The sequence below is a fragment of the Columba livia genome, chromosome 13 (genome assembly GCF_036013475.1).
Source record: "Columba livia isolate bColLiv1 breed racing homer chromosome 13, bColLiv1.pat.W.v2, whole genome shotgun sequence".
NCBI classification, from domain to species: domain Eukaryota; kingdom Metazoa; phylum Chordata; class Aves; order Columbiformes; family Columbidae; genus Columba; species Columba livia.
This window is the reverse complement of record NC_088614.1, coordinates 20,853,821-20,878,619: the sequence shown is the minus strand read 5'-3', so window position 1 is coordinate 20,878,619 and position 24,799 is coordinate 20,853,821. Positions and strand designations below refer to the sequence as shown.

General features: G+C 43.6%; 1 protein-coding gene across 12 annotated transcripts in view; it reads right to left on the bottom strand.

Annotated features, from left to right (window-relative positions):
• ESRP2 (epithelial splicing regulatory protein 2) overlaps positions 1-24,799 on the bottom strand; it is a 62,349-nt gene that overhangs the window by 18,563 nt on the left and 18,987 nt on the right. For 6 of the 12 annotated variants that reach the window (XM_065028499.1, XM_065028496.1, XM_005507120.4 and 3 more), the window contains 8 exons: positions 23,920-24,048; positions 5,654-5,767; positions 3,507-3,621; positions 2,666-2,764; positions 2,495-2,549; positions 1,628-1,738; positions 708-840; positions 483-525 (listed from right to left, as the gene is read on the bottom strand). In XM_065028499.1, the coding sequence (XP_064884571.1) occupies positions 483-525; positions 708-840; positions 1,628-1,738; positions 2,495-2,549; positions 2,666-2,764; positions 3,507-3,621; positions 5,654-5,767; positions 23,920-24,048 (799 nt within the window). Of the gene's footprint in view, positions 1-482; positions 526-707; positions 841-1,627; positions 1,739-2,494; positions 2,550-2,665; positions 2,765-3,506; positions 3,622-5,653; positions 5,768-17,248; positions 17,366-19,056; positions 19,369-23,919; positions 24,049-24,799 lie in introns of those variants that run through there. The other 6 variants (XM_065028495.1, XM_065028500.1, XM_065028505.1 and 3 more) reach the window with 5 other exon arrangements.

Below are 24,799 nucleotides of genomic sequence, written 5' to 3'. Positions count from 1 at the left end.
AATGACAGCGTATGGTCATGCTGGTCACTTAATTCTACAGGATGCAGGAACAGCAAAGCGTTGTGAGCAATATAGGAGGGTAAGTAGCTAGCAACAAACCCACATAAAAACCGAGATACTTCTAACTCCCAGTAATCTATTTTGAAGCGAAACTCCCTTACCCTGAAATTATTGCACATTTTAATGAAATTGGAACAAGGATGAGATTAGTGTGAACAGGGTACACAGGTGCTTCCACTGCAAAGGCTCGTCTTCCTCCCAGACAGCCAGACCGGTCTGTGAACATCACGGCCCAAATGCTCACAGCTCAAATCCAACCACATGAAACCAGAACTTGACAGGGTCAAGTATTCTTGGAAGGCAAAACATGCAAAGCTGCTTCATTATCCATTTGTGTCCTCAGCCAAGAAAAAAAACAATAATCAGAACTAGAACAACACTCCCATGAACTCCAGTGTGACACTGACTCCACAATCACTTACCTCCTGCGATTTTTAAGAATTCTTCCCCAGTTGCTTTGTAAACCTTAAAAGAAAAAAAACACACCTGAAAATTGCAACATTCAACTCTAAAATGCACATGCTCTTCCACACGTGAGAGAATTGTATTTTGAGCAAAACAGAAGTGCATTTTGTTCTCGTTTAAAACTGTAGTCTAAAATACACAGGTTGCTCTCCAAGGATTTGCTTCGAGTCACTACTTCTTACCTCAATGTATCTGCTACCCATGTGATGCTTATGTCTTTCCAGCGCGAGATCTCTCTGTTCGGAGTTCACAAACCGCACTAACGCCTCCCCGTTCCTTCTTCCTTGAGCGTTCAGACAAAGAGCCACACCACCTCTGCAAGGTAAAACCAGCAGAAATAAACTCAGCTTGAAACTTCAACGCACTTGATAAACAATTGTGTAAGAATAGCAGAGAAATCACACTTCAACGTGGAGTTTACAGTCTGAGAAAGAAATTGTTATTATGCACAACTTCATTTCATTTTTAGTGCAGCAAAATTATACTCATTTCAGTGAGATCTTGGATCTCAGGCTGTTCACCACTTTCTCAGCTCCCACCTCAGAGATGCTGATGTGAATTTCATCGTAACTCCAAATTTAAAAAAAAATATACTTTCTCAGTGTTGAGAATCTGGAATACATATTTAGTGACACGTATGCTAAATGAAACTCAACCTACACGTATATACACACACACATACACAGAGGTGTACGTTAATCAGTCATGTGAATTTTTTCCAGGCAGCACTTGGAGGTTTTGAATCTGGCCTGTTTAGGAGGCAGAGCAGAATTCTGACAAGTTGGCACAACGTTAAAGCTTCTGTTATATCTTGGACTCTGCTTTGATTAATGCGGTAGGAGTTTCTCCCTTTAGGTACTACCAACAAATGAATATATGTTGGTTTTCAATTGATAAGTCTCTTCTTCACAGACTTCAGAATTCTGTCTTGCACACCTAAGGCTGGTAAACCTGCTCAGTTATCGTGACCATGGGGTGGACGGGGCGAGGAAAGACAAGGGGGGACTCTAGTGGGGGGTCATGAGGGACACGTGTTCAAATATTAAAAGAATATGCTATTAAAGACAAAGCGATAAAGCAAGACCAACTCTTGTTATCTTACTTGGCAATGTTGAGCCCTTTGAAAAATCGAGCAATATCCTGGTCTGAAGACTGCCATGGCAAACCTCTGGCGCGTATTACCGTCTCACTGTCCACTGTTTCAGATTTACTGCTGCACAGAAAGGAAAAAACAAACCAAGCCAAAGTCAGTGTTAACCTAGGTTTCCCATGATCTTACCCAATTTCAGTTTAAAACTAATTTAACTTGTAAATGAGGAGTGTATTTGCTGTTAAGACTCTTCTAGTTCCATTCCTCATTTCAATTTAAAAAAAAGTTAGCTGGGATAGTTCTTTTATATAGACAACACCTAGGATGCGCTATGTTGTCACCACAAATTGAAGTAATAATGAACTGGATTGATTTTCTTTGAAAGATTTAACAATCCAACACTGACAGTTACAAGAGAGTCCTCAATACAACTACCCATGACTTGTGCTGAGGATGTTTCACTCTGCAGTTACTGCAATGTATTGAAAACAAAGAACCGTGCTGCTCCTTCTCTCCCTAAGCCCAATGTGCAACAGAGCACTCTGAAGCTCTCTTGAGAAGCAGCTCGTAGGGTGCACAAGCCATTACCCTGTTGACTTAGGGAAAGTTCACAAATATTTCTTCACTGCTGGGTGAGATAAGTCAGCCGTGCTGCGAGAACAAAGAGCATTTAACTTGCAGTGACTTTAAAGAGACAGACTAAACTACAGCATTCAGCAATACCAGCTACAGCCTGTCTACATCAGGCTACCGAATACACCGTTATGTTCTCAGGAACCAAGCTACTTCCACTGTGACCGTGCGGAAACATTCACGAGCTTTCTTTGCTGCAGACAAGACCCATCTCGGGTCGTAAACAACCGTGACAAGAGCACTTACCAAGGACCTGTTTCATACTTGTATTTCACAGTTTCAGGCTCAGTAAATATGTGATCTGCAACGAAACAGGAAGTTTAAATGTGACCAGGGTCAGAGATTACTTCAGAATGACAGTACCACTGCCAATCCTTACAGAAAGACTTCAGCATTTTGTATAAATGGGACACTTACTACAACTTTCAGAGAGCATGCTGAAAATGATAGCCACCATGGTTTTCACTTGCCACACGCCAAAGTCCTCTTCTGTTTCATCTGTCCCTAAGCCTAGATCTAACCAGGTGATTACAGAAAATAACAGACTTGCACGATCATTTGTAAACGAGTCATAAGGCTTTCCTGATATTAACACGGAACTGGCAATAACATTTACTGCTCTTAGCAGGGACACTTGACCATCAGACAGTTGTTACTCTGCTCATAAACTGGTTAATATTCACTTCAGTAGTCAAAAGTCTGAAAACTATCGATAGTTTACATCATTTCAGCGTTAACAGTTTTTAAAAAAAAGTGGAACACATTTGTATCACTTCCACTATAAGTGATCTTTAACCACATTTAACTGGGCCACAGAAATCCTCCTAAAACGTAAGAAGTGTAGAGTGTTTTCATTTGGATTTACATTTCTCTTTCTTTTAAACTCGGTTCAGTCGGGATCATACAAGACAACTACCACGATTCGCAAACCGCAGGGGTTTGTGGGCCAGCTGGTGCTGGGAAGGCCTAGTGACAGCTCAGCCTTTCCTGGAAGATCAAGAGTCAGTGCAGTGATGTTCTTCATGAGCGGATTTACAAATACGGTTTAGAACCCTTTGGTGGACTAGTTGAAAACAAAAAATTACATACAAGCAGAGCTGCTCAGCCCAAACACTATCAAACAAACATTCCTTCCATTTTACCTGGGAGTTTTTAAAGCCCACATCTCAGTTCGGAACAAGGAAACCTGTAACGATCACAGAGATAAATCCCAAAGCAGCACAACTGATCTGGTGTAAAAGCTGCAGCAAAAGGATACATTCTGCCATGGTCTTGATAGTCTGGTCCTTCACGGCGGCTGAATTAGGGTAGCAGGTGTGAAATTCTTTGCGCAGATCGTAAAAAGAGTAGAAGCAGTCTGACAGCAGAAGGTTCTGCAAGGAAGGCAAAAAGTCTGTGTTGCATGCACCATCCCTTTAAACTCTAATTAATATTTTTGGCCCAAATGAGGCAGTCTCGGCAATCACACAGTTGTGTGTCATCAGCTTGTCTACGACAGACCAGCTTAGTTCCAGTTCCATAGCCCTGCAGAACTAGATCTGCAGGCGAGCAAAGCCAAACAGCTTCTGAGGGCAAACCTGTGCAGAACAGGCGGGGTATTAAATCAAACACAAATCTAGGTTTTGCTGTACTCTAAATACTCCCATTCAGGAGACTTTTTTTTCTCTTTTGTGGCTACACTGAAAAGCAATATTGTACCAAAACTTCATAAGAAAGTTTAAATTATTACTGTTACAGTGTACAAAATAGCTTTCAACAACTTAAACACATTTATTCATTACTATTGTGTGTTGAATAAGAATTTCAATTACGTAACATTCTTAAACAAACTTTCCGGCAGCCCTTCACTCAGATGTCAGCCTATTTCACAAGGAATACAATAATTCTGGTCTAACTCACTACTTTCTCACACTCTCCAACTGTTTTGCTATATAAAAGTTTCATTTGGTCCAAGCAAACAGCACCCACATTTGTAAATCAAAGTCCTGGAGGGTCACAAGGCAACGCTGCTTAGACTGGCAGCAAGAGCAAGAGCCAGGTCTGAGCATCATTGACATTTAATGTGCAGGAAGAAACAAACTCTCAAAAACGTAAAACTATTGAAGGAGAAAATAAAAAAAGAAAAATTGTAAAGAAATGCAGTATTGGGAGACCCAACACTTGATCAGCTCCATTCCTTGATCTGGGTATGGACAGACAACTAGTTCTTCCACAACATCAGTGTGTTTGCTTTAGTCCATTTGTTCAAGGGTGAAGTAGAAAGATTTACCCACATCCATATTGCAGGATGGCATGAAGAAAAGAAAAAGCACTCTAATGTTTGAAAGTTAAATATCGTTCCTGTTTCCTTCATTGCTTCCTCCCTACATAAACATGCGCTTTTCATAAAAAGTCACACTGTTATGTTTTAAATAACACAAATGCCAAATGAATTTTGCAGAAACTCAGCATGAGCCAATACCCTTATATAGAGACAGAAACCCCGGCTGATCGGTCAGCAGCTCCCGCTCCTGGGGGCTCCTGTGCACACCAGCAGATCAAGCGCAGAGCCACCACCCTGCACAAGCGCAGGACCGCCGGGGCACCACGGCCTGCCCCGCGCACCACGGCCTGCCCCGGCACCACGGCCTGCCCCCCGCCCCCGCACCACGGCCTGCCCCGCGCACCACGGCCTGCCCCGGCACCACGGCCTGCCCCCAGGCACCACGGCCTGCCCCCAGGCACCACGGCCTGCCCCCAGGCACCACGGCCTGCCCCCGCCCGCCACCACGGCCTGCCCCCGCCCGCCACCACGGCCTGCCCCCGCCCGCCACCACGGCCTGCCCCCGCCCGCCACCACGGCCTGCCCCGGCCCTGCAGCAGTGGAGCGGAAGCGGCTGTGCCGTGTGCGAGCCGCAAACAAGCTGCGGCACGAGTAGGTGCAGATGAGGAACCGCTGCCATTCTCCAGGGCGAGTCACTGCCCTGCGTTTACAGGACAGTGACACAGGGCTCCTACCAGATTCAGATCTTGGTAGAAACCCAAGGCTTCACACAGAACCTCTGGTTTAACTCAAGCCTAAACAAAGCAATAGCACTCCACCACCTCTGCTGAGGTTAGGCCTGTACATTCGCTTCCGTTTCTTAAGACACAGAATTCAAAGTACTTGTATCGTTCCTGTCTCTATCCTGTCTTTCCTAATTTTCCTCTTCATTACACTCATCCGGGAGTCCTCAAGTACTGTAGCTGACTTCCAAGAGCAATGCCAAGAACAGCTTCTCTGCCACACGGGGCTGAGACAGGGTGGGGATGATCTTCAGGATTCCCAAGGCTGAATTGTGTTGCTCATCTCGACCCACATAAGCTATTTCCTTGGATGTCCTCAAAGCACAGTACTGCCCTTCTGCACCAGCTCTGATCTCGTACCTTCTTGGATGCTTCTGGGTGGAGGACCTGTCGAATGAGTGACTGCCCATCGCTGCAGAGCGTGTAAGAGCTCCTTCCAAGTCCTTTCAAATCGCTGGATACAAGCTGACTAAACTGAAAAACAAAGTGATACATTTCATTGTACTGACTGATACAGATAATTCCATAATACAAGCAGTTACCATTATTAAAACACTTTTAAAAAGGGTTAAATAATTCAGCATTTTGTAATAGTTTTTGAAAAAAATGTGACTGAGAACAGACACGGGATCCTGATAATGGCAGGCAAGGAAACTATATGCATTTGCAAAACAGAAAATAAGAACACCAGCAGTATGGTAAAAAGAACAATCAGGACAATGTGGCAGAATGATGAGTTCATATGAAAGGTATTATAATGGTAATGTCCAAAGTCTGAGATAATTGTAATAAAAGCTATGAAATACCTGAGAAGGAAAAAACCTTTCAAGATCAATCACAATACTGATTTTGCAATAGCCTTTACTCACCTGTGGCACCTTTGACTTCAGTTATGTCCTTAATAATATTTTTTTTTAATTTGAACTTCAAAAAGAAAAATATTACCCACCAGAATTTACTAATATTTCAAAAGTTATACGCTAAAAAACCCAACAAGTTATGGTCTAATACCTTCAAAAGTGAAATTATAAGGAAGTTGGATCCAAGTCACTAAAAGTTCTTGGTAGAGGTGCAGTGTCACAAACACTAGATAGAAGAAAATTATTCCGTACCTGTAGGATGGATAACCCCGCCCAGGTTAATTCTCAGGAGAAAGGGCTCCACCTGTGTCTCGTTCAATGTTCTTTTCCATATACAACAGTTTCTAGCCTTTTATTACTCCATACCAGTGTTGAATTCCTTGCTCATAATAGTCAGCTCATGCATAATATTACCAACATGTATCAAATCGGTAAATAGTAGCTTGTTAGCTAACTTTCAAGGCGACAACTGTAATTATTCTAAGCTTCCCCCTTGCTGCGCCCTCCCAGGAAAGCAGCACGTCACAAACAAAGCAATCATTAACATCACGGTGCAGAGCCGCCCACTGCTCTCAGCAATAGCTTATGACTCCAAAACAGCCACCCCCAAAAGCAAATTACAAGCTGACTTGAAACTCGGACAGTATCTCTACGCTGTCTTTTAACCTGTGTATGGGGGGAACGGAGGGCTGGGGTGTTTACCATCAACACATGTGACGCTTTACGTAGTTACAGCCTCTGCTCAGGGAAGATGAGTCCTAACGATTGATTCCACAGATACACAGTGTTGACCGTGGGAACACGTCGCAGTGTCTGTGTCCCAAAGGCAAGGCCCCACACGGGAGAAATCCTGCCTCAAGCACGGCTTGGCAGGAGCAGACACGTCGTTACCCAGGCCTTATTTCAAAAGAGCTGCCCAACGCCGCTCGGGCTCGGCCAGCTGACCCGTGCTGCACCGCCAGGCGCGGCTCACAAGTGCTGCACTAGCGCGGGCACCCGCACCAGCGCCTCGTGCAGACGGTTCATTTGCACACACATGCAGACACCAATACATCTGTAAAATGAAGTTATTTAATATCAAACAGAAGACATCTGAAGCTTTACGAAGGGTGAAATATCCCCCCCAGAAACAATGCAATTCTTTGCACACTACCAAAACACACAAAACCAACAACGAATGGTCCCATGAAAATAAATACATCCATAAATAAATCAAACAACCCAAACTCTTGCAGACTCAGCAATCCAGTTTTCTCCCGATTGCTACTTCAGGTTGTGTTCCTGCCACAAGTCCAAGTCTTGAAGAACCTGGGGCTATAAAGCAAGTAATTGTTTAAGGATGAATAGAGTCAGAACGCTGAGATCTGAGCGTGCTCAAAATACTTCAGCTGATGTGTAAACACCAAAAAAAGACCAAAATTCCAGAGGACTCAAAAGGAACCACTTGAGAAATGCAGTTCTGGGGACTGCCACGGTCACAGGCCAGAAGCAAATACTCTCACCACAAGAACAGGTGTGAGGAGAATTGCCTTCTTACCAAATGCAGCACCGTATTACTTTCTGGTTTAGCTTTTGGGCACAGCACAGAGCAAATATTTGTAAAAAGGGATTGGAAATGGTGATAGGAATTAGCCTTCAGAAGGTATACATGGATTATTGCCAAAAGGAAGCAGAGTCTTAGTGATGAACAGTAATAAAACACTCCCCAAACCTTCAACTTTGTACCCTGTGCTTCTGAAGATGCACAAGAGCCCATATAAAGAGTGCAATTAGGGAGCTATTTTGGTCAGATACAAGAAGAAATCCAACATACACAATCTGAGGGAAGTAGCAAATGTATGCAGCCTCCTGCTTTACAAATAAAACATGAGAATTGTAGTTCAAAAAGCCTTCACCAAGTTAGAAAACACAAGGAGAAGAGTGTCTGGACAAGGAAGGAAATGCTCAGGCCAAATGGTGTAAGTTAAGTTGGTAAAAAAATCAAGGCTGTTGCAGAGAAACATTCACCTTTTTTCAATGGTGTTTCCCACACACGGTACAGCTGAAAAGACAAATACACAGCACAGCTGTTTTCAGAAGGCCCTGTGAGAAGACGTCGAGAAGAGTGACTTATTGCACGAGGACACCAATAAGCCCAATACTCTGAAGGTGCTAAAGTTTAAAGAAGGCAAAAGAGGCAGCATTTATTTTTAACTGTATTTGCACTGCATATTTATGAAATGTCAGTGATGACATTCAACATTGCAAACTGCTTTCCAAGGGGACAAGCAACACGTCAGAGCAATTCTCTGCTTTCCTTACTAGAGGCTGGCAGCTCCAAGTGCCTCAGATAAAACGCCACGGGGCTGGCAGGCCTTGCAGAGTGCTGATTTAGGAACTTCTATTTTCAAACCAGCCTTTTCCAAACTTTGGGGTGTACCGCTCCAGAAGAGGGCAAAAGGGGCGTGGGAAGAACAGCCAGGAGACAGAAGCAATCCCTCCGATCCAAACCAGCTTAGCTGTTGCATGGGTTAACTGAGGAGAGGAATGGGGTAGCAAGCGTGAGTTGGAAGACTCACCTAGGAGAAGAGCATGGGGCAATCAGCGAGCGTAGCACTGCCACAGAGGAATGACAGATACCTGAGATTAGCCTCAGCGGGCTTCCTTCGTCTACACGAGATACCTCCGAACTGTGGAAAGGTTACGTACGAATAGCATGGTGGACCAGCTCTTGTTACTACACATTACACAGGACCCTTAAGTCTTTCAGGCAATAGATACAGCCTATCACATGTATCAAAATAAGTTAAAGCAACCAGCGTAGATGTGTTTAGAAAGCCACACTGAAATATTAGTTAAGCAATTCGGGGTTCCTGCAGAGAACCCATCTTCAGCCTCCTTTCTTTGCAGCGTCTCAAAAACCAACCTCGAACTGGCACACACCCAAACGCAGCAAGCTAAGGACAAGTTCAGACCAGTGCAAGATTTACATTACATTTTTCTGCCTCACTTGTTGAACAACCTGTGCACAACTCTGTCATTTCATAAGTTCCACCCACATCTCCTTCACTCCACTAACAGAAGCCCTCCCAGCTCTTTACCCCCGTCCCCCGCACAGCGCCCACAGCCGCCTGCCAGCTGCCCCGCCTCCAGACTTGCTCCACCAAGATCACACCCTGTGTCTCCTGTCCATCTGCTCCACGGCAACAGAGCTATACAGAGCGGTAATTACCCCTTTGCATCTTGCAACCAGCCCTCATTTCAACCACAAGAGCCACAGTGTGTTGGCATCACCCTCCACCCCTTATTGCTTATTCCACCAGGTCAGTCTCTCTAGCAGAGCTCTGATGAATCATTTCATATTTAAAGGAGCATGTTCAATAATTCAATATTGGGATTAAAAGATGAATGGAGAGAAAAGGAAGAATGAAACAAGCTGCTCCATACATTTACTTCCATGAACCCTACAACAGGTTTTAGAGAAGAGACGGTGAGAGGGAAGGACAGAGTCTGAGCCCCAGTTTGGAAAACTGGCTGAACTGGATTTTGGTCGCGTAGCTGAGAGCACAGAGAGCAGCGAGTGTTCCGCCAGCAGCAGAGCTGGACGGAAGCCAGCACGAGCTGCTGTGTTTGCTGCAAATTAATCCCAAGAGGCTGAAATGACACAGCCCCCTTCGTGTTGCCTTCACAATAAGTGAACAAAGCTGGGGATCTTTGAGAAACAACAATTCCTCATTAAGCTCTTTCTATAGTTATGATGCACAAAGCACTAAAATAAACCTCTGGCTATTTGGATATTCCCATTTCCCCAACTAAAAATAGCTCTCATCCTTGAGAAAGGCCACTGCATCTGCACTGTATCCGTGCCTAGTGCGGTAATGAAATACTGAGATAATTCGGTTGCAGAATGCAGCCAGGCTGTCAGCTGAACCACGGCTGAAACACCATGACGCCCTGGGGGATTCTCTCTTTAACCCACCCCTGAGAAATACCAGAGACGTGGCTGTTTCTTACTCCTCAGATCTCCAGCACCTCCTAGCGCCGCTTCAGAACAGGATCCTTTCCTTCAGCAACGCACTAAGTTTCTCTTTCTCTGTTGTGCCTCTTTTAGCCCCGCTGACCCATCACAGCTAATGGCACCGGACGAGACACACAGCTATTCACAAAGCTTCAGCATTAAAGGCATTCTTACAACTCAACAAGGCCTGGAACATTGTGCTAAAGCATAACATAAAAATCCAGAAAGCAGCTTAGCTTGTAGCCCACACTTAAGCTAGACATGCATCTATTCCCTAGTAGACAGATGAGTTATCAGATCTACCAATATTCTTTGCACAAATTACGTTCCCCATGGCACAGAGACCTGGTTTCAAATCAGTGGTATTGACAGGCATCTTACTAAATTGCCCAGAGAGAACCATTTAGTGATTACACATGAATACATGATCCAGTTTCTGCCAAATTACCCTTTCAAAAATGGTTCTTTTTGACTTCCATGGCATCTTTAGACTTCAGTGGGAGGACAAATCATACCAAGTCCAGCAAAAACTTAAGACGCTAGACAGACAGATGATACTTGATTTGGGCTAAAGCTTGTCAAAAGAGTTGGAATAGGCTTCACGTTCTAGATCAGCCTTTTGCAAGAAAAAGCAAATAAAACCCACCATAACTTATTCAGGAGTGACCTCTTTTGGTCATTATTAAAAGGAAAAGTTTCAGGAATAACTTAGAATAAATGTTATTTTGGCTGATCTAGGCTCATATATTCCAGTATATTCTCTTGAGCTTAAAGAACTCATATTACTAATATGCAACTGTCCTAGAGAAAGTGAAATTATACTCCACAGATCTGTAAAATAAACTGTTTGAGATGAAAAAATTCTCCGTGAGGCACACAAATGCGGACTGTTTCCATCTCTTTCACTCAAACCTGCCAAATTAGCGACATGTGGCTTGGCTGGTTTTCCCCATCTTCACTAAAAACCAAAACCACACAAACACGGCCCCGGAACAGCTTTCCCTCCGAGCAGCAACGTCTCCACGCAAGGCAGGAGCCACGGGTCTCTTCTACATCTCCTCCATGCGTTACTTTACCTACATAAGAGACTTCTCCAGTAACGAACTATTACTAAACAAAGGCAGAAGGCAGCATACAAACCATTACAGGCAGACAACTCTAACATACAGATACGGGTATCTTTGTGTACACAGGCATATGTTTATGTATAGAATTATATATAGGGACAAATTATATTTTAAATAATCTCATCACATCAGCTGAATTTTAGTGTTTGCACATCTAACAATTCAGACTTTCTAAATTCATAAATTATTTTAAAAATCCACTATATTTCACAACATTAAGTACTGAAGTTTGTTACATTTTATTAGTATAATGAAGTTTGAGAACTACAGCTCAGTCCGTCAGATCAATCAACAAATTTCCCAAAACAAATACTAGAAGATCTATACACATACATAGCAGTGTTTTTTGCTGTAGAAACAACTTAAGTAGCAACCACATAAAGCACTTCTTTCTCAATGCAGAAATAGCGGTTCACTCTTGGACCAGGCTTCCAGGGGCTGGACCACAGCTCCCTTCAAACCTCAGCCACGGTCACTCTCTGACCCGTGCAGACCCTCTCTTTTTCCTCTCCACAGCGACGCTAAGGATCATTATAACAACACCACCACAGCACATACACGTGGGGGTGGCTTGAGCGTTGGGGAAGGACGTGTTGTCTGGGGGAGGAAACAAAGAGGTGAGATGCAGTCACATTTGATTAACAGAACTTTTCTGTCACCAGAACATAAGCAAGATTGGAGCACCCCTGAAAACCAACCATCCAGCAGCCCTGAAGTCTCCCTTAGGACTAAAAGGCTTTAACACAGCATGAGAAATCTCGAGAGCAAGAAGCCATGGGTTTGTTATACAAAGCTTGAACACACACACACACACACACGCACGCACGCACCCCCACACCCTCCATACCATAACATGTCAACTTTGGGAAATATTTTCACTTGGACTTTGTGCCTCAGATCCTACACCCATGAGGGTTTCACATTTATTTACAATACTCTCCATGGGCAGTTTTCTGCTCCTTCACTCTTCAGACCCCTGTGATAATGTCAACCTTATCCATGCAATGGAGGAATTTAAAGCATGTCAATACCACTGGGAGGTGCACAGACTGCAGTTCAGCAGTATTTACAAGTATGATAACCCTTTATTGTGCTAGGTAACTTTTTAAACAGGGAATCCTATAGCAAGCCCTTGCCTTTGTTCATCTGTTAACTGCTATTCCACATGGCTGATAATTGATACACGGTGACCTTGCACTGAAACTGCTGTACAGGAAATAAAACGTGTAAGCCACAGTGTAGCCACAAACTGCATCTTTTTTTCCCTTTCTAGCAATACAGGAAAAACTCCTGTATTTAGATACTATTCAAACACAAACATGAAAAGAAACTGCCCCTTGGTTTTATTTCTTTGCAGGGGAATCTTGCAGAAGACGACGGAGGCAGCCGAGGTCCACTCACGAGAAATGTTCAAACCCAACATTGCCAGCTTTATTTCTCCTAAGAGGAAAGCAATTTTTTGCTCTACTGAACACTAATGGCCAAGATTATTTAGTGACTGAAGACCAGCCTGGACAAAAGCATGGTTTTCATATCCAGCATGCCACAGACAATATAACTGGGCTCAATATGACCAATCAAGTTACCTATAACCTTATGCCTCTTGAGGTACTATGAACTGTATTAAATAACTGAATGAGTCATCAATCACAACAGCCACCGTAATGTACTTGAGAGAGAAATATTTACATGTTACCGAAAAGCAGCCAGAGTTTCCATCCAAGCTGGAATTTGCAAGAGTAAGAGCAGGTTTGCCCTCCTTGGTCTCAAGGAAATGGAGGATGTGCCGCTGCAGGCACCGTAGACAGTCGTCTTCTCAAGTACACTGTGCTGCGTCTTACTACCTACTAACCTTGTCGTCAGTTTATATTCTTTCCTGAAGAGAGGTCCAACAGCAGCACACCAGGTACCACGCACCTGCTGCTGTTCCAAACCAGTTTCACCTGCCCTGGGTGTCTGCATAGACATAAACTTGTATTGTTGCCTTTCTCACAGAAGGAAACTAATTCTTTCCACCCATGACACGAGCCAAAAAAGATAACAGGTTTAAGGTCTCAATTATCATGCGCCTGGGGTTCTCTCAAACAATTCCAAACATCACAGATCTTCAATAGAAGAGGTCGTTAAAAAATACAGAATCTATTTTCAAAGCTGTTTCAAGATATCTGCTTCTATCTTAGACTTTGCGGAGAAGCTGAAGTTTCAGGACGGAACACCAGCCTGTCCTCCCCGTCACTGCACAGGGGGCACAGAGGCCCCCAGTCAGGAAGGCAGGGGGCACGCGACCTCTCCTGGTGACTGCAAGAGGCCGGGGAGAAACGCGCCAGGTCCTCTTCGAGTTCCATTCAACGAAACATAGAAAAGTACTTTCAAGTTCAGCATACTCCTTGAGAATTCAAGCTTCACGCTTAGATGACACCAGCCTACAGCTCCTTTTCTGCAGGAAAATAGGTTTGTTTAAGCACGGTTCAACAACAGGCAGAATACAAACTGCACAAACGGAGCAACGGTTGTCACGCTTTGTCCACTGGCAGTTTGTAGAGCATAGAAGTACAACACTGTGGCTCAGGACTCTGATAAAACAGCTTAAGGGGAAACTTCCACATGGTTTCTTTCTTGGGCTTATTTTAATTGGGCCTGGGTCTTTCTGCTACAAAGTAAACAAGAGCTAACTAAAAGTTTTCATTCTTCCTGGGAAAGAACATAAAAATGTAACATTCTGCCAGACAAAGATCTGTCCAAGCCAGGCCACTCCAGCATTCTATGACCATTTTTGATTAATTATTTCTTAGATGGAAGTTTGCAACATCAGATTATTCGCGTGCTTTCCAGCCACGGTATCTACAGCATCTAATTCAGGTAATGCACTAAGCATAAAAGGCAAGACCATGAGTTCAGGCCATCTAAATGTCACAGCAAGCAGGTCACAGCTTTTATCTTCAAAAGCACAATCTGCTTTAATAAGAGAGTGTTGAAATATGCAGAGTACTCCACAAATAAGCTACTTCAAGTCAGCCTTGTGCAAGATAAAGCACCCCAGCACAGCAACATAAGAACCACGGGTTCTGGACTGACTTTACTACTATATTATCTGTCAGGAAACTGCTAAATAAGGAAACACTGAGATAAAGGAAGTTTTCACCTTTAAATTAATCTGTATGAAAGAGGCCACTAGCTATCAAAACCAACAAAATCATGCAAAACAAGGCACATATCTTGCAGAACCTTAGCTTTTGTTAGTGTAGAGTATTCCTGAGTCTGCCTTTAAGCGAAAGATAAATCTTTCAGAAAACACTGAATATTAGTAATGCAAAAATCCATACTCTCTCAACCTTTTACCTATATTTCAAGCAGGATTACAATGGTGCCTCACACCCCTCCCAGGCTTCTTGCTATCAGCTCAACTCGGAGCAAGTCATTAGGGCCTGAAAGACAAGGCTGAATATACTTTCCAAACTCCAGGTTTTAATTAACATACTCTGACTGCAACATCTCCTGAAGTCTTGATTTAAGCACAAGCTCTCCCAGTGTTCTATACCTCCCCCACTCCGCCTCACCTCTGTTTCAAGGACAAACTTTCATTAGCAATGTGATCTTTAGCACTGGCTCTATTGACTGCAATGCATGGTACTGCTCTATTTACTCAACACTACCTCATTGTTTGTAGTGCAAGCTTAACCAGTTGTAGGAGAACAGCCAATACCTGCAAAATTAAACCATCTTTTTATTATTGGGCTGTTTTCAGGTTGTTTTTGTAGTAATAACCAGGACAAGTAAGCAGAACAGACAAATGGAAAGAAGACGGCTAATACAATTCCGTTTCCTTCAATATTCTTTCACACTCCTGCCTCTCGTTTAAACTTAGGCTGTAAGAAAATCACAGGTGTGGAGTTTCCTGGACAACAGCCTTGAGATCCACGAAGCATCTTTGTGTATACAAGAATCAAGTGATCCTCGCTCAAACCCTTAAAGACATCGGCAAAACGTCAAACTTGTACAAACCGGCTCTACCCTGCTTCAGAAACGGGGAGCTTACCCTGTCCTGTCCAGCATCCTTCCACAACAGCACAGGGAGAAGTGGAAGCAGATCTCTGAATCAGCTTGCCTTTCATCTCCAGAAGTTTCAAGTCAAAGATCGGGGCAGCAAGCCCATGCATCAGGGACTGATTACACTCGAGAAAGGTAAAAATCAGAGTAAGAAATTATTCTCTCTAAGATTTTGGCAGTTCACAACTAAGATTAGATTTACACGGGGCTTTCCAAGGGATTCAGTCTTGCCCAATAGAGAACAAGAACATTAGCAGCGACATTAAAATAGTGACATTATTTAGGTGTTGCTTCCTCTTATAGAACTACATCCTCTCTCTCAGGCAGCTTCTTGTTTCCAAAGTGAGTTCATTATGACTGGAAGACTTGATACGAGTTCTCTGGAATATGAAGCAGGTCACACAGCTTCTTGTGATCAGTTCTCAGCCTCTGGGGTTTATTGGAAGAGGAAGCCGATTTATATTTTCTTTTGTCTCTTTAAGCACACAAAAAGAGCAGTGGTTTTTGCCTTCTGCACGTCATATGTACATGGTGCCATTTCACATGTTTTCTAATAAACAAATTTCATCCTGCAACAGTGTAATTCTCAGTAAGAAACAACACTGGAGAATACACTCAAGTAATCAATCAAGCAAACCCCAGACTGCCACAGCCACGCTCCTGTGGCTGCTATGCATTGCCCGGTTCTCAGAGCCGCATGCATCACCTCCAAGCCAACAGTTTCTTGATGCAAGAGGCTTGATGTGTCACACACTGTTTTGTCTCCCTCCTCAGCCAAAAGAGACTCCTAAATTAAGTTTCAGACTTTGAAGTACACAGCTCCAAGAAGATCTGCTTACAAAGCAAAGCCTCCACAGTGACTTTTGCACTTTTATTTTCCAAATCACATATCACAGCTCGACTCTTAGCACAATTCACTGCAACAGAACTACTTACCAGTGAAGACACTTAATTTTGCAACTGCAAACATCCACATGGTAACATTCACGGTAACATTAAAGCACGCGTTTAAACTTCCCTAGAATTAGGGGCAGAGAATGGCAACACCACTAACTAGCCTTGCTTTCAATTAAGAATGATAACATAGTTCAGAGACTTCCCTAGAGATAATAAAACCTTTTAAGCTAACAGCTGTCCAAAATCATCATGAGCCAAGATTTGCAAAAGAATACAACTATTTCTTAATCTTAACATTAAGTTTCTTTCCAATATTTGAGTGCTATCACGACATCCATTTCTCAGCACTTTTTGCCCTTCTCCGCCACTGCAGTTCTACAAGGAAAGGTAGTGGGGCAAAGGAAAACTAAAATGTTTTAAACCGGAGTTCGGGAGGGGTGGTGGCCTTGGGTGGGGTTTGGTTTTGTTCCTCATCACAAGTGGCGAGCATTTACATTTCAATTCCCGATATCTTTTGTGCAAAACTTATAACTCACATCTGCCTTCACAGCGTATGGATTAAATGAATGAGGGGCAGATCAGTACAGCAGCTCTTCATAAACCAAGCAGGAACTGGAGCTCTTGCATAGAAGCATATTGGAGTAAGCTGAGAACAGTCTGAAGAACACCAACACATTTCTCAGAGTGAAGCACTAAAAAATGGTTTGTAAAGCAAATATTACTCCTAATTCAGTACCTTAAGACACGCACAATAAGTTCTCTTCCAGAACATCAATATTTTCTTCCTTTTTGCAATAAGGTTGCGGCTAACACAAACTGATCATGAAGGAAAGCAACAACACGAGACCTCTGCAGTTTTTATGAAAAGCAGCAATTATGATGAATAAAAATGCTTTTCCAGAGCAGACAGGAGATGGCAAAGACAGGAACGTGAGGAAAATGGGAGCATTACTAAGTAAGTTTCTGATAAAGACACATAAAGGTTCCAATTTTAACCACAGAAAATACAAAACAAAACAGGGCTGACCTTATGTAAGTAATGTAAGCTGCTCAAAAACATAAAAATCTCCAGTTAGCATTTTCAGTTTTGCGCACAACGCTGCTCTGCTAGGAACATCAGCTCCAGCACCCGCGCACCACCCTGAAAGCAAACGGCGCGCGCAGCCGCGCTGCAACGCGCCGGCAGGGACCGCCCCTCTAGCCCCTCGCTCGGCAGCGCCCGGCTCCCCAACAGCTCCCGCGGGACACCCGAGGGTGCAAGGCACAAAGGGAAAAGCTCCTGGGTAAGCCAACGCACTGACGCAAGAACCGCGCAAGGTTCTCACAGGCTGCGATAAGATCCACAAAGTGCCACCCAAGGAAGAGGGAAACAGTGGAAGTTCCTAGAAAAATCCAGAGCATCCACGGAAAGTTTTCTATGCTGCTTCCATGTTAACATGTAAGAACTGGCAGAAGCACTGCATGTACATGTATTGTCAAAATGGGAGAAAACAAATCCTTTATTTGTCATTCATTATTTCTCAGCCACTTTTGAAAACCCTGACAACAGTTCTTTAACTCATTTCCAGTGACTTTTTCAGCAGCTACTTACACCAAGTTAGAGGAAAGAAGTTCAAAGTCTTTGAGGATCACATAATCCAGCAATCTTTGTATTAAAAGGCTTCTACTTTGCATTTTACTGTCTGACAATGACTTCAAAAAAGCTGCAAGTACAATTTCAAGAGAAATTCAAGTATTTGGGTACAGTATTATGGCTGTGAGAACGGAAATATGCCAGTGAGACAGTCGTCAGACACCGCGCAACACGACGCTCAGGCAGGCGTCGCAAGCACTCTGGACCGGTCACAGTGGAGTTTGGTTTTCTATATATGCTAATCCACCCAGACCTGCTAAGAGATTTAATGTTACTGTTTAACTTCACCAGAACAAGCAGCAGCATTTGTTATCATAAAGTCTACTCAGGCTTATCCTCAAACCAAAGGGCCAAATGATTCACTTCTGTTAAAATCAGAATGCCAGTGCCAGTATTTGTCAGAAAATGACAGGCCAGCTAGCCAGGACTACCACTGTTTAGGCTTCCAGACAAAAGAATATGCAGCTTCAGACAAATTCTTTAACTAACTCTCCACACGTTCTGAAGTGAAATACACCTAAGCACAGGAACAAAGCAAGGTTTAAGAGAACACGCGAGGAATTCAGATGAGAGTACTGCAGCCTTCAGAGCAGCTGATGTTATTGCTTTTCCACAGAACCTAGCAGAACACAAATGCTGCCAATAACAAATACGTTCACATCACAGTATCACAGTATGTTTGGGACTGGAAGGGACCTCAAAAGATCATCTAGTCCAATCACCCTGCTGGAGCAGGAACGCCTAAGTGAGGTCGCAGATGATCTATACACGTATATTCACGTATACATACATTATATATGTAGCAGAAAAACTGTTTTGGTATTAACTCTTCTCTAAGAGAACAGATTTGTGTGTTCCAATTGCAACATGGTGGGACCTGGTTTACTTGTACCATCGACAGCAGAATTGCAGCCAGGGTTCTGAAACAGGAGTTAGCCATCCATTTCATTGCTAAAGACAATAACAATCCCGCACTGAACAGCCTGCAGCTACAGGAAGCATCAGCACGGCCTTACTTCCCCACCACAAAGACTGACCATACTCCAATATTAGGTATCAAACATAGATAAGCATTGGTTGAATTATGTTTATCAATAGAACTAGGGAGCTATTACATGCTAATATGTAGTAAGAACCTTGCATAAGGCTATATGCACACAGTATACGCAGCCCTCCTGTAAGAGCGGGAGTTTATGACCTACCTGCCCTGACAACCTGAAGGACATCTTGTGTCTGTCAGGAAATCCTCGGTGCTGATACCAGCCCAAGGCCACAGTTTCATAATACAAACTGTTTGGTGGCCAAACTATGTTAAAAAGTTCCTCTCCTTTCACCCACGCTGCCCGTCCACACCTGAGCGCTGCGGCTGCCCCCAGACAGACCACCTCGCCTGCCGCGCCGTACACCACACGGCACCGCTGCCCCACAGGCTTCTGCGCCAGCAGCACGCAGGCGAGGGAGGCCGTGCAGCAGCACCCACCCAGTGAAAGGTGCCGCTAGACAGCCTGCATGCAACTGCAGCTCGAGAACATGATGCGGGGGCAGAAATACCTGAAGCTAGTATCGCCGTCAAACATGTTGGATCATGAAAATGAAATTAAAGGGTGTAGTTTCATGGGACGTGAGCTTGGACAGCAAAGCACGTTAGAAGTTCCCACCCTACCTGCTCGTTTCAGTGATCCTGTTTACAGCACAGCTTCACAAAGAGCTCCTGACACAACAAAAAGACGGCAAAGTATGGAGCAGGGGCAAGAAAGAAGCTAGCCTGACTGCTGGAGACAAACCCTGGGAAACCGCCGCCTGCGTATGTGCTGTGGAGAGAACAGCCTGCCCAGTAACACCCGCAAGGGTTTGCCCAACGCCCGCTCCAAAACGTGGAACCCAGCAAATAGTCCAAAATACAGACCCTGGTAAGAGTTTCACTGAGATGCAGCCATCGAATAATCTGAAACTGGAAGACCAATCACAAGACTAAAACCACAAACAAACACAAGGCAAGAAGACAAACCAGAACAACACTCTGCATTTTAAGACTTTTTTCTGCAGTCTAAAAGTTCAGAGGTGTATTAAAAATGTATTAAAAAATAACGTGCTCAAAATGAAGCTGTGACAGCCGGCAAGGCAGCCAAGGGAAGTTTCTGCTAGCACTTTGTGAAGAGGTTGCAGAACAAGTTTCTCTTTAAAAAAAGAGTTGTAACCGGTTTATCAGGTTAGAGGAATTCACTGGCTCTTCCGCCTCTCTCCCCATCCCATTTGTTTCCAAATGCTCATCTAACCAGCTTGTTTCTTGCTGAATTTGCTGATACAGGAGAAAATAAACTGCACCTGCAGCTCAGCTGGACGATCAATAGGCATTCGAACATGCTTTAGAGAACCGGTAACTCGCTATCACCAGATGAAGTGGCAGCCCCTCTGTGTTCCCAGTTTGTGCCCAGTTTGGGAGCGGGGGAAAGAGGCCCAGCTTTGTCTGTCTATGATTAAGAATACGAATCTAATCTCTCATTGATGCACTGAGTTTAATGTACAATGCAATGAAAGATCAGCAAGACTAGGACAGCCTTTCAAACAATTTTACTTAAACGGCTATCCATAGATTAAAGTTGGATGTTTGCACCATGTCCAAAACCAGATCCAGCTCTCATGAGATCTTCTAATATATATCATTCAAATTAAGATGGTAATTACAGCTAAATACTGCAAACAGCTCTCCAAAATTATAAGCTTTTCTTAGACTTCTCCTTTGTCAGGGAGACATGCAAATACAGCCTTGCAAAAGGAAAGCAACATGTCTTAAGGCAAGTCATGCTGATTCAGCCTGGTGTTCTGTGTGAGAGGGATAAAGAAACCCACACCACTTCCAACTTCGCATTCGGTTTTTAACTTAGAACCCCCATGGCGAGAGTCAGAGAAGCACGTGAAGATGCCGGTGTTTTGAGGACAGAGTCACGGGGCTGAAAGCAAGGCAAATTCATTTCAGTTTTGCTCTTTAGAAGCAAGCATCCATTCCTGCAAGGTTTCAGAGAGCAACCCAAAAACAATTTTCTCCCTTTAATGGCTTGGAAACCATGAAACCACAAAGCTCCAGCAGTTATTTAGGAAAATATAAATAACATGCTAAATAAGCCAGTCCTGTGATTTGAAGATCTGAACAACAAAACCTAGCAAGAACGTCCCAGTAACACAGGAAGGAACAGAGGACACTACTCCCTTCGGTAAGGAGCAGGTAACGCGTGTTTAGAGCACATCACAGGCTCAGGACGTCCCAAACAAACACTCCAACGGGAGATCTCCCACTGACTTTGTTCAAAGAAGCCCTCAGGTTTTTCTGCTCAGAAGCTCCCTGCAACTGCACCACCGCAGCTCAGCCAGCAGCTCCAGCGTCCCCATCACTGGCCCAAGAGACAGGTTGAACTGAACACGTTAGGCAGACTGCGGCTTATGACATTATTTAATGACATTATAGTCATTATTTCCCTTATATTTGTACGTGACCAGGATCTCACCTCCCCACCCAAAACATAACTATCAAAACATTGCACATGACCATCAGAAAACATAGCTGGATCCCATAAATGCAGTAGCATCTGTGGAATCAAATGCTTGTTACCCTGGACAAGTACAGTGTTAAAAGCTTGCAGCAAAGCATACAGAACATACACTGCAGCAAACGGCTCGCTTATCGGGGGCACGGTGCTGCAGAACCTTACTTGGTAAAATGACACAGAAAAAAGATATCGGCGGGGAATCCTGTTTTAGAATACTTAAGACAAACGCAAGCAGTAAGTCATGTGAATGTAACACTGTAGGAATACGAAGTAAAATTGAAACGCGTCATTTGTTGAAGTGCCTTGTTACAAGCAGAGTAAAGGCTTAACCACAGATTACAGGCTTTTGGTAGATCCATCATTGCTGGAAAGTGAACTAAACAGTACTAGGAGGAGGTTTTCTGCGGTCAGTGGAAAAACTCCATGCCCGCAGTAGCTGATCTGTTGTTTACCAGTTACTAATCACAGCGTCGGAATCACAGAATGGTTGAGGTTGGGAGAGGCCTCTGAACCGGATAAAAGTCACAATGGATTTGTGCTCAGTGATTCTCACTTCCCACTACACGTAGAGACTGGGAACCCCAGGCAAGAGCCAGAAGCAAACACCAAAACTTTCGCTTCCCTGATTGAGATGTGTGCTAAAGTTTCAGCTGCATCATCAAATTCTCTACCACAACCCAAACAGGGTGTGGAAAGCTAATTTCACATACTCCATAACATTATCTCAATCAAGGTAAAGTCTACTTCCTCTTCCTCCTCCTTTTCAAGTAACCACTTCACCCACCTGTGCTTCTGCTAGTCAAAACACTCCACGGAGGAAAAACTGTTTGTGTTGACAAACACCCGACTCGGCCTTACAATGCATGGTGCCATTAAGAAATTTAATGGACTTGTCTTCAAAAACGCTGAAAAGGATCGGCTATTAAAGAATATGTAATTTTGCTGTTTGCCGCCATTGCACGTGGGAGGATGACTTAATTCCTCTCCGAACTCCCCCGCAGTCAGGACACGCGGCCGGGAAGGGAGACGAGCTTAGATAAGGTGTGCTCCAGGCGGCCCGCGGTGGAACCGGCCACACCACAACCGGCATCCAACAAATAACAGCAAAATTATTATTTCGTTGCATAGATATGTGCAACAAAAAGGAGAAAAATGGTTGTTTTTCAAGAGTTTCTGCCCACCTACACACGAAGGCAGTATTTCCTTTTATTTGCTAAAGCAGACCCACCTACAGTGCAATTTACGGCAATAAGATACAATCTCATAAAGTATTGAGTATAATTAAAGTGTGTCTGTTATAAAGGTAAACAGAGTGTACTGGGCTAAGCTGTTCCAGATGTCTTCAGTGCAAGATCTGGGACAAGATCAGACCTGCAGCTGCACATTTTCTCAGGGGTTATTTTGAAGCTTTAAAAAAAGAAATAAATAATTTTTAAAAAATCACCTTTTGTTTGTGGACTTGTGCAAAACCGGTGCAGGTAGAACAAATGCCACCTGCATTTAATGCTGACAGGTTTTAAGACACAGAAAACTTACACATTTCTGTTTTCAAAAATACTCCAGAGCGAGGCGTTAACCATTCGGTATCAAAGAGGGTTCGGGCCTGGTCTGCCAAGTTAACCGTGTCACCAGGAGTTACAGCAACACGAACCTGTTCTACTGCCTGAGCAAGTTTCTTGCTGAAACACACCTACGAATGATTCAGACAAGGTGTGGAAAGCCAGTTTTATGTGTTACACAAAAATGCACTATTGTATTTTTCCATTCAAGCACATTTCGTATCTAGAAAAGGCAGTGAAAGCAAGCAAACTTTCAGGAACTGCATATGTATACACTAGTCGCGTTACATTTTTTTGCTAACTTAGGGCCTCTTGAACCGCATAGACCATACAAATTGACAGATTTACTGTCTTAATGCGATATTAAATGAGCCAAAGAGCAAAATATAGAAATTGCGAAAAAACAAACCAAACCACTTTATAATCCACTAAAGTAATTAAGCTCATCTGGAAAAGTGTGATACAGAACATGCACAGCTGATGTTTTATGAAAGTATAGTTTTGAAGATTTCAACTAAATCTAAGAAAAACAAGTTAGAAAAGGTCACGGTTTTAAATATACAGCAGCAAATCTGCAGATTAAAACATACCACCCAAATTTTGAAAGTCTAATTAGCACTGCTAAATTAAGTTGTGCTCTTATCAGCCTACTCTTTTAAGGCTTAAGTAAGAGAAATTTGGAATAAAAGCAGACCCATCAAAATAATCAGCAGCCAGATCTTCCAAGGACTAGAGCATCTGCTCAAGTACGCTGCTATTGTACTCAACCATTTCAGAATTATGGGCTTCTCATTTCAAATGGTTCAGGGTATTTTGGGGTTCGCTTTAAAACAAGCACAAAAGCTTGCTAGTGATTTCGAAGTGCAAGGCAAAATTAAAGTCTATTTCTTTTATCAGATCAGTTGAATCTCGTCCCCAGGCTTCACCCTCAAGAGCCCCTGCCCCAGGAGCAGCGCCTCACCTGCTGAAGAACCTGGTCCAGCGGCTCCGCTTTGCCCAGCCCCTCTGCTGTTAAGCCAGTCACTTCACGACACTGGTCACTTAAGTCCAAATTGTCTGCTTTCACCAGGGATTTGTGTAGCGCCCCTACCTAAAAACATTAAAGAAATTACGGGCAGAAGTGAGGAACAATCGAATTAGCTCTTTTGAACAAAGCGTTCACACTGCAGTAAAATCAGAAAGGTGCAGTATCGCGTTCCCGATAACAATCACAACGAGAAAAGCATTTGTGGATTTCACAAACCGAAACCTTTAGCCTCGGTTTCTTCCCCTCCCGCCCAGGAGAGCCACGCTCTCTGCTGCGCTGAATCACAGCCGGTTTTCACGGGACACCTCCTGCAGTTAGCACCGGTTTTTGTGAGACTTGTTAACTGCAAAGGGGAGATCACACAATATTAAGGCAGGTTCCTGAATCTATTCATAAAATTGATAGGTTTATTTTATCAAAGCCTTTCATCTCTTGAGGGACTCTTGTTTATGATAGGGCTTTTTTTTGGGGAAAAAAATAGACCATATTTCCAGATCAGCCTAAAATTTAAAGGAATTCAGTGTTCTCTTAAAGTTTACTCAACACTGGTTAAAGAAAAAAACAAGTGCCTCCGGCAGCAGGCCAGAGAGGGTCCAACGGTTACCCGAGACAGCTCCCACAAAGCATGCACGTTTGGAGCCTGCCCAGGGCAGCTTTTTGTTTTGAACCTTCAAAAGCCCGTAGTCATCTCCGAAGTTGAAGCCGCAGACGTTTTAAGGGAGACGGGGCAGGGGGGTGGAAGCGGCCAAACTCTCTTTCAAAGCTGCTACTTCTTCCCTTAGAACGGAACAAAAAGGACCCTCCGGAGTGGCTA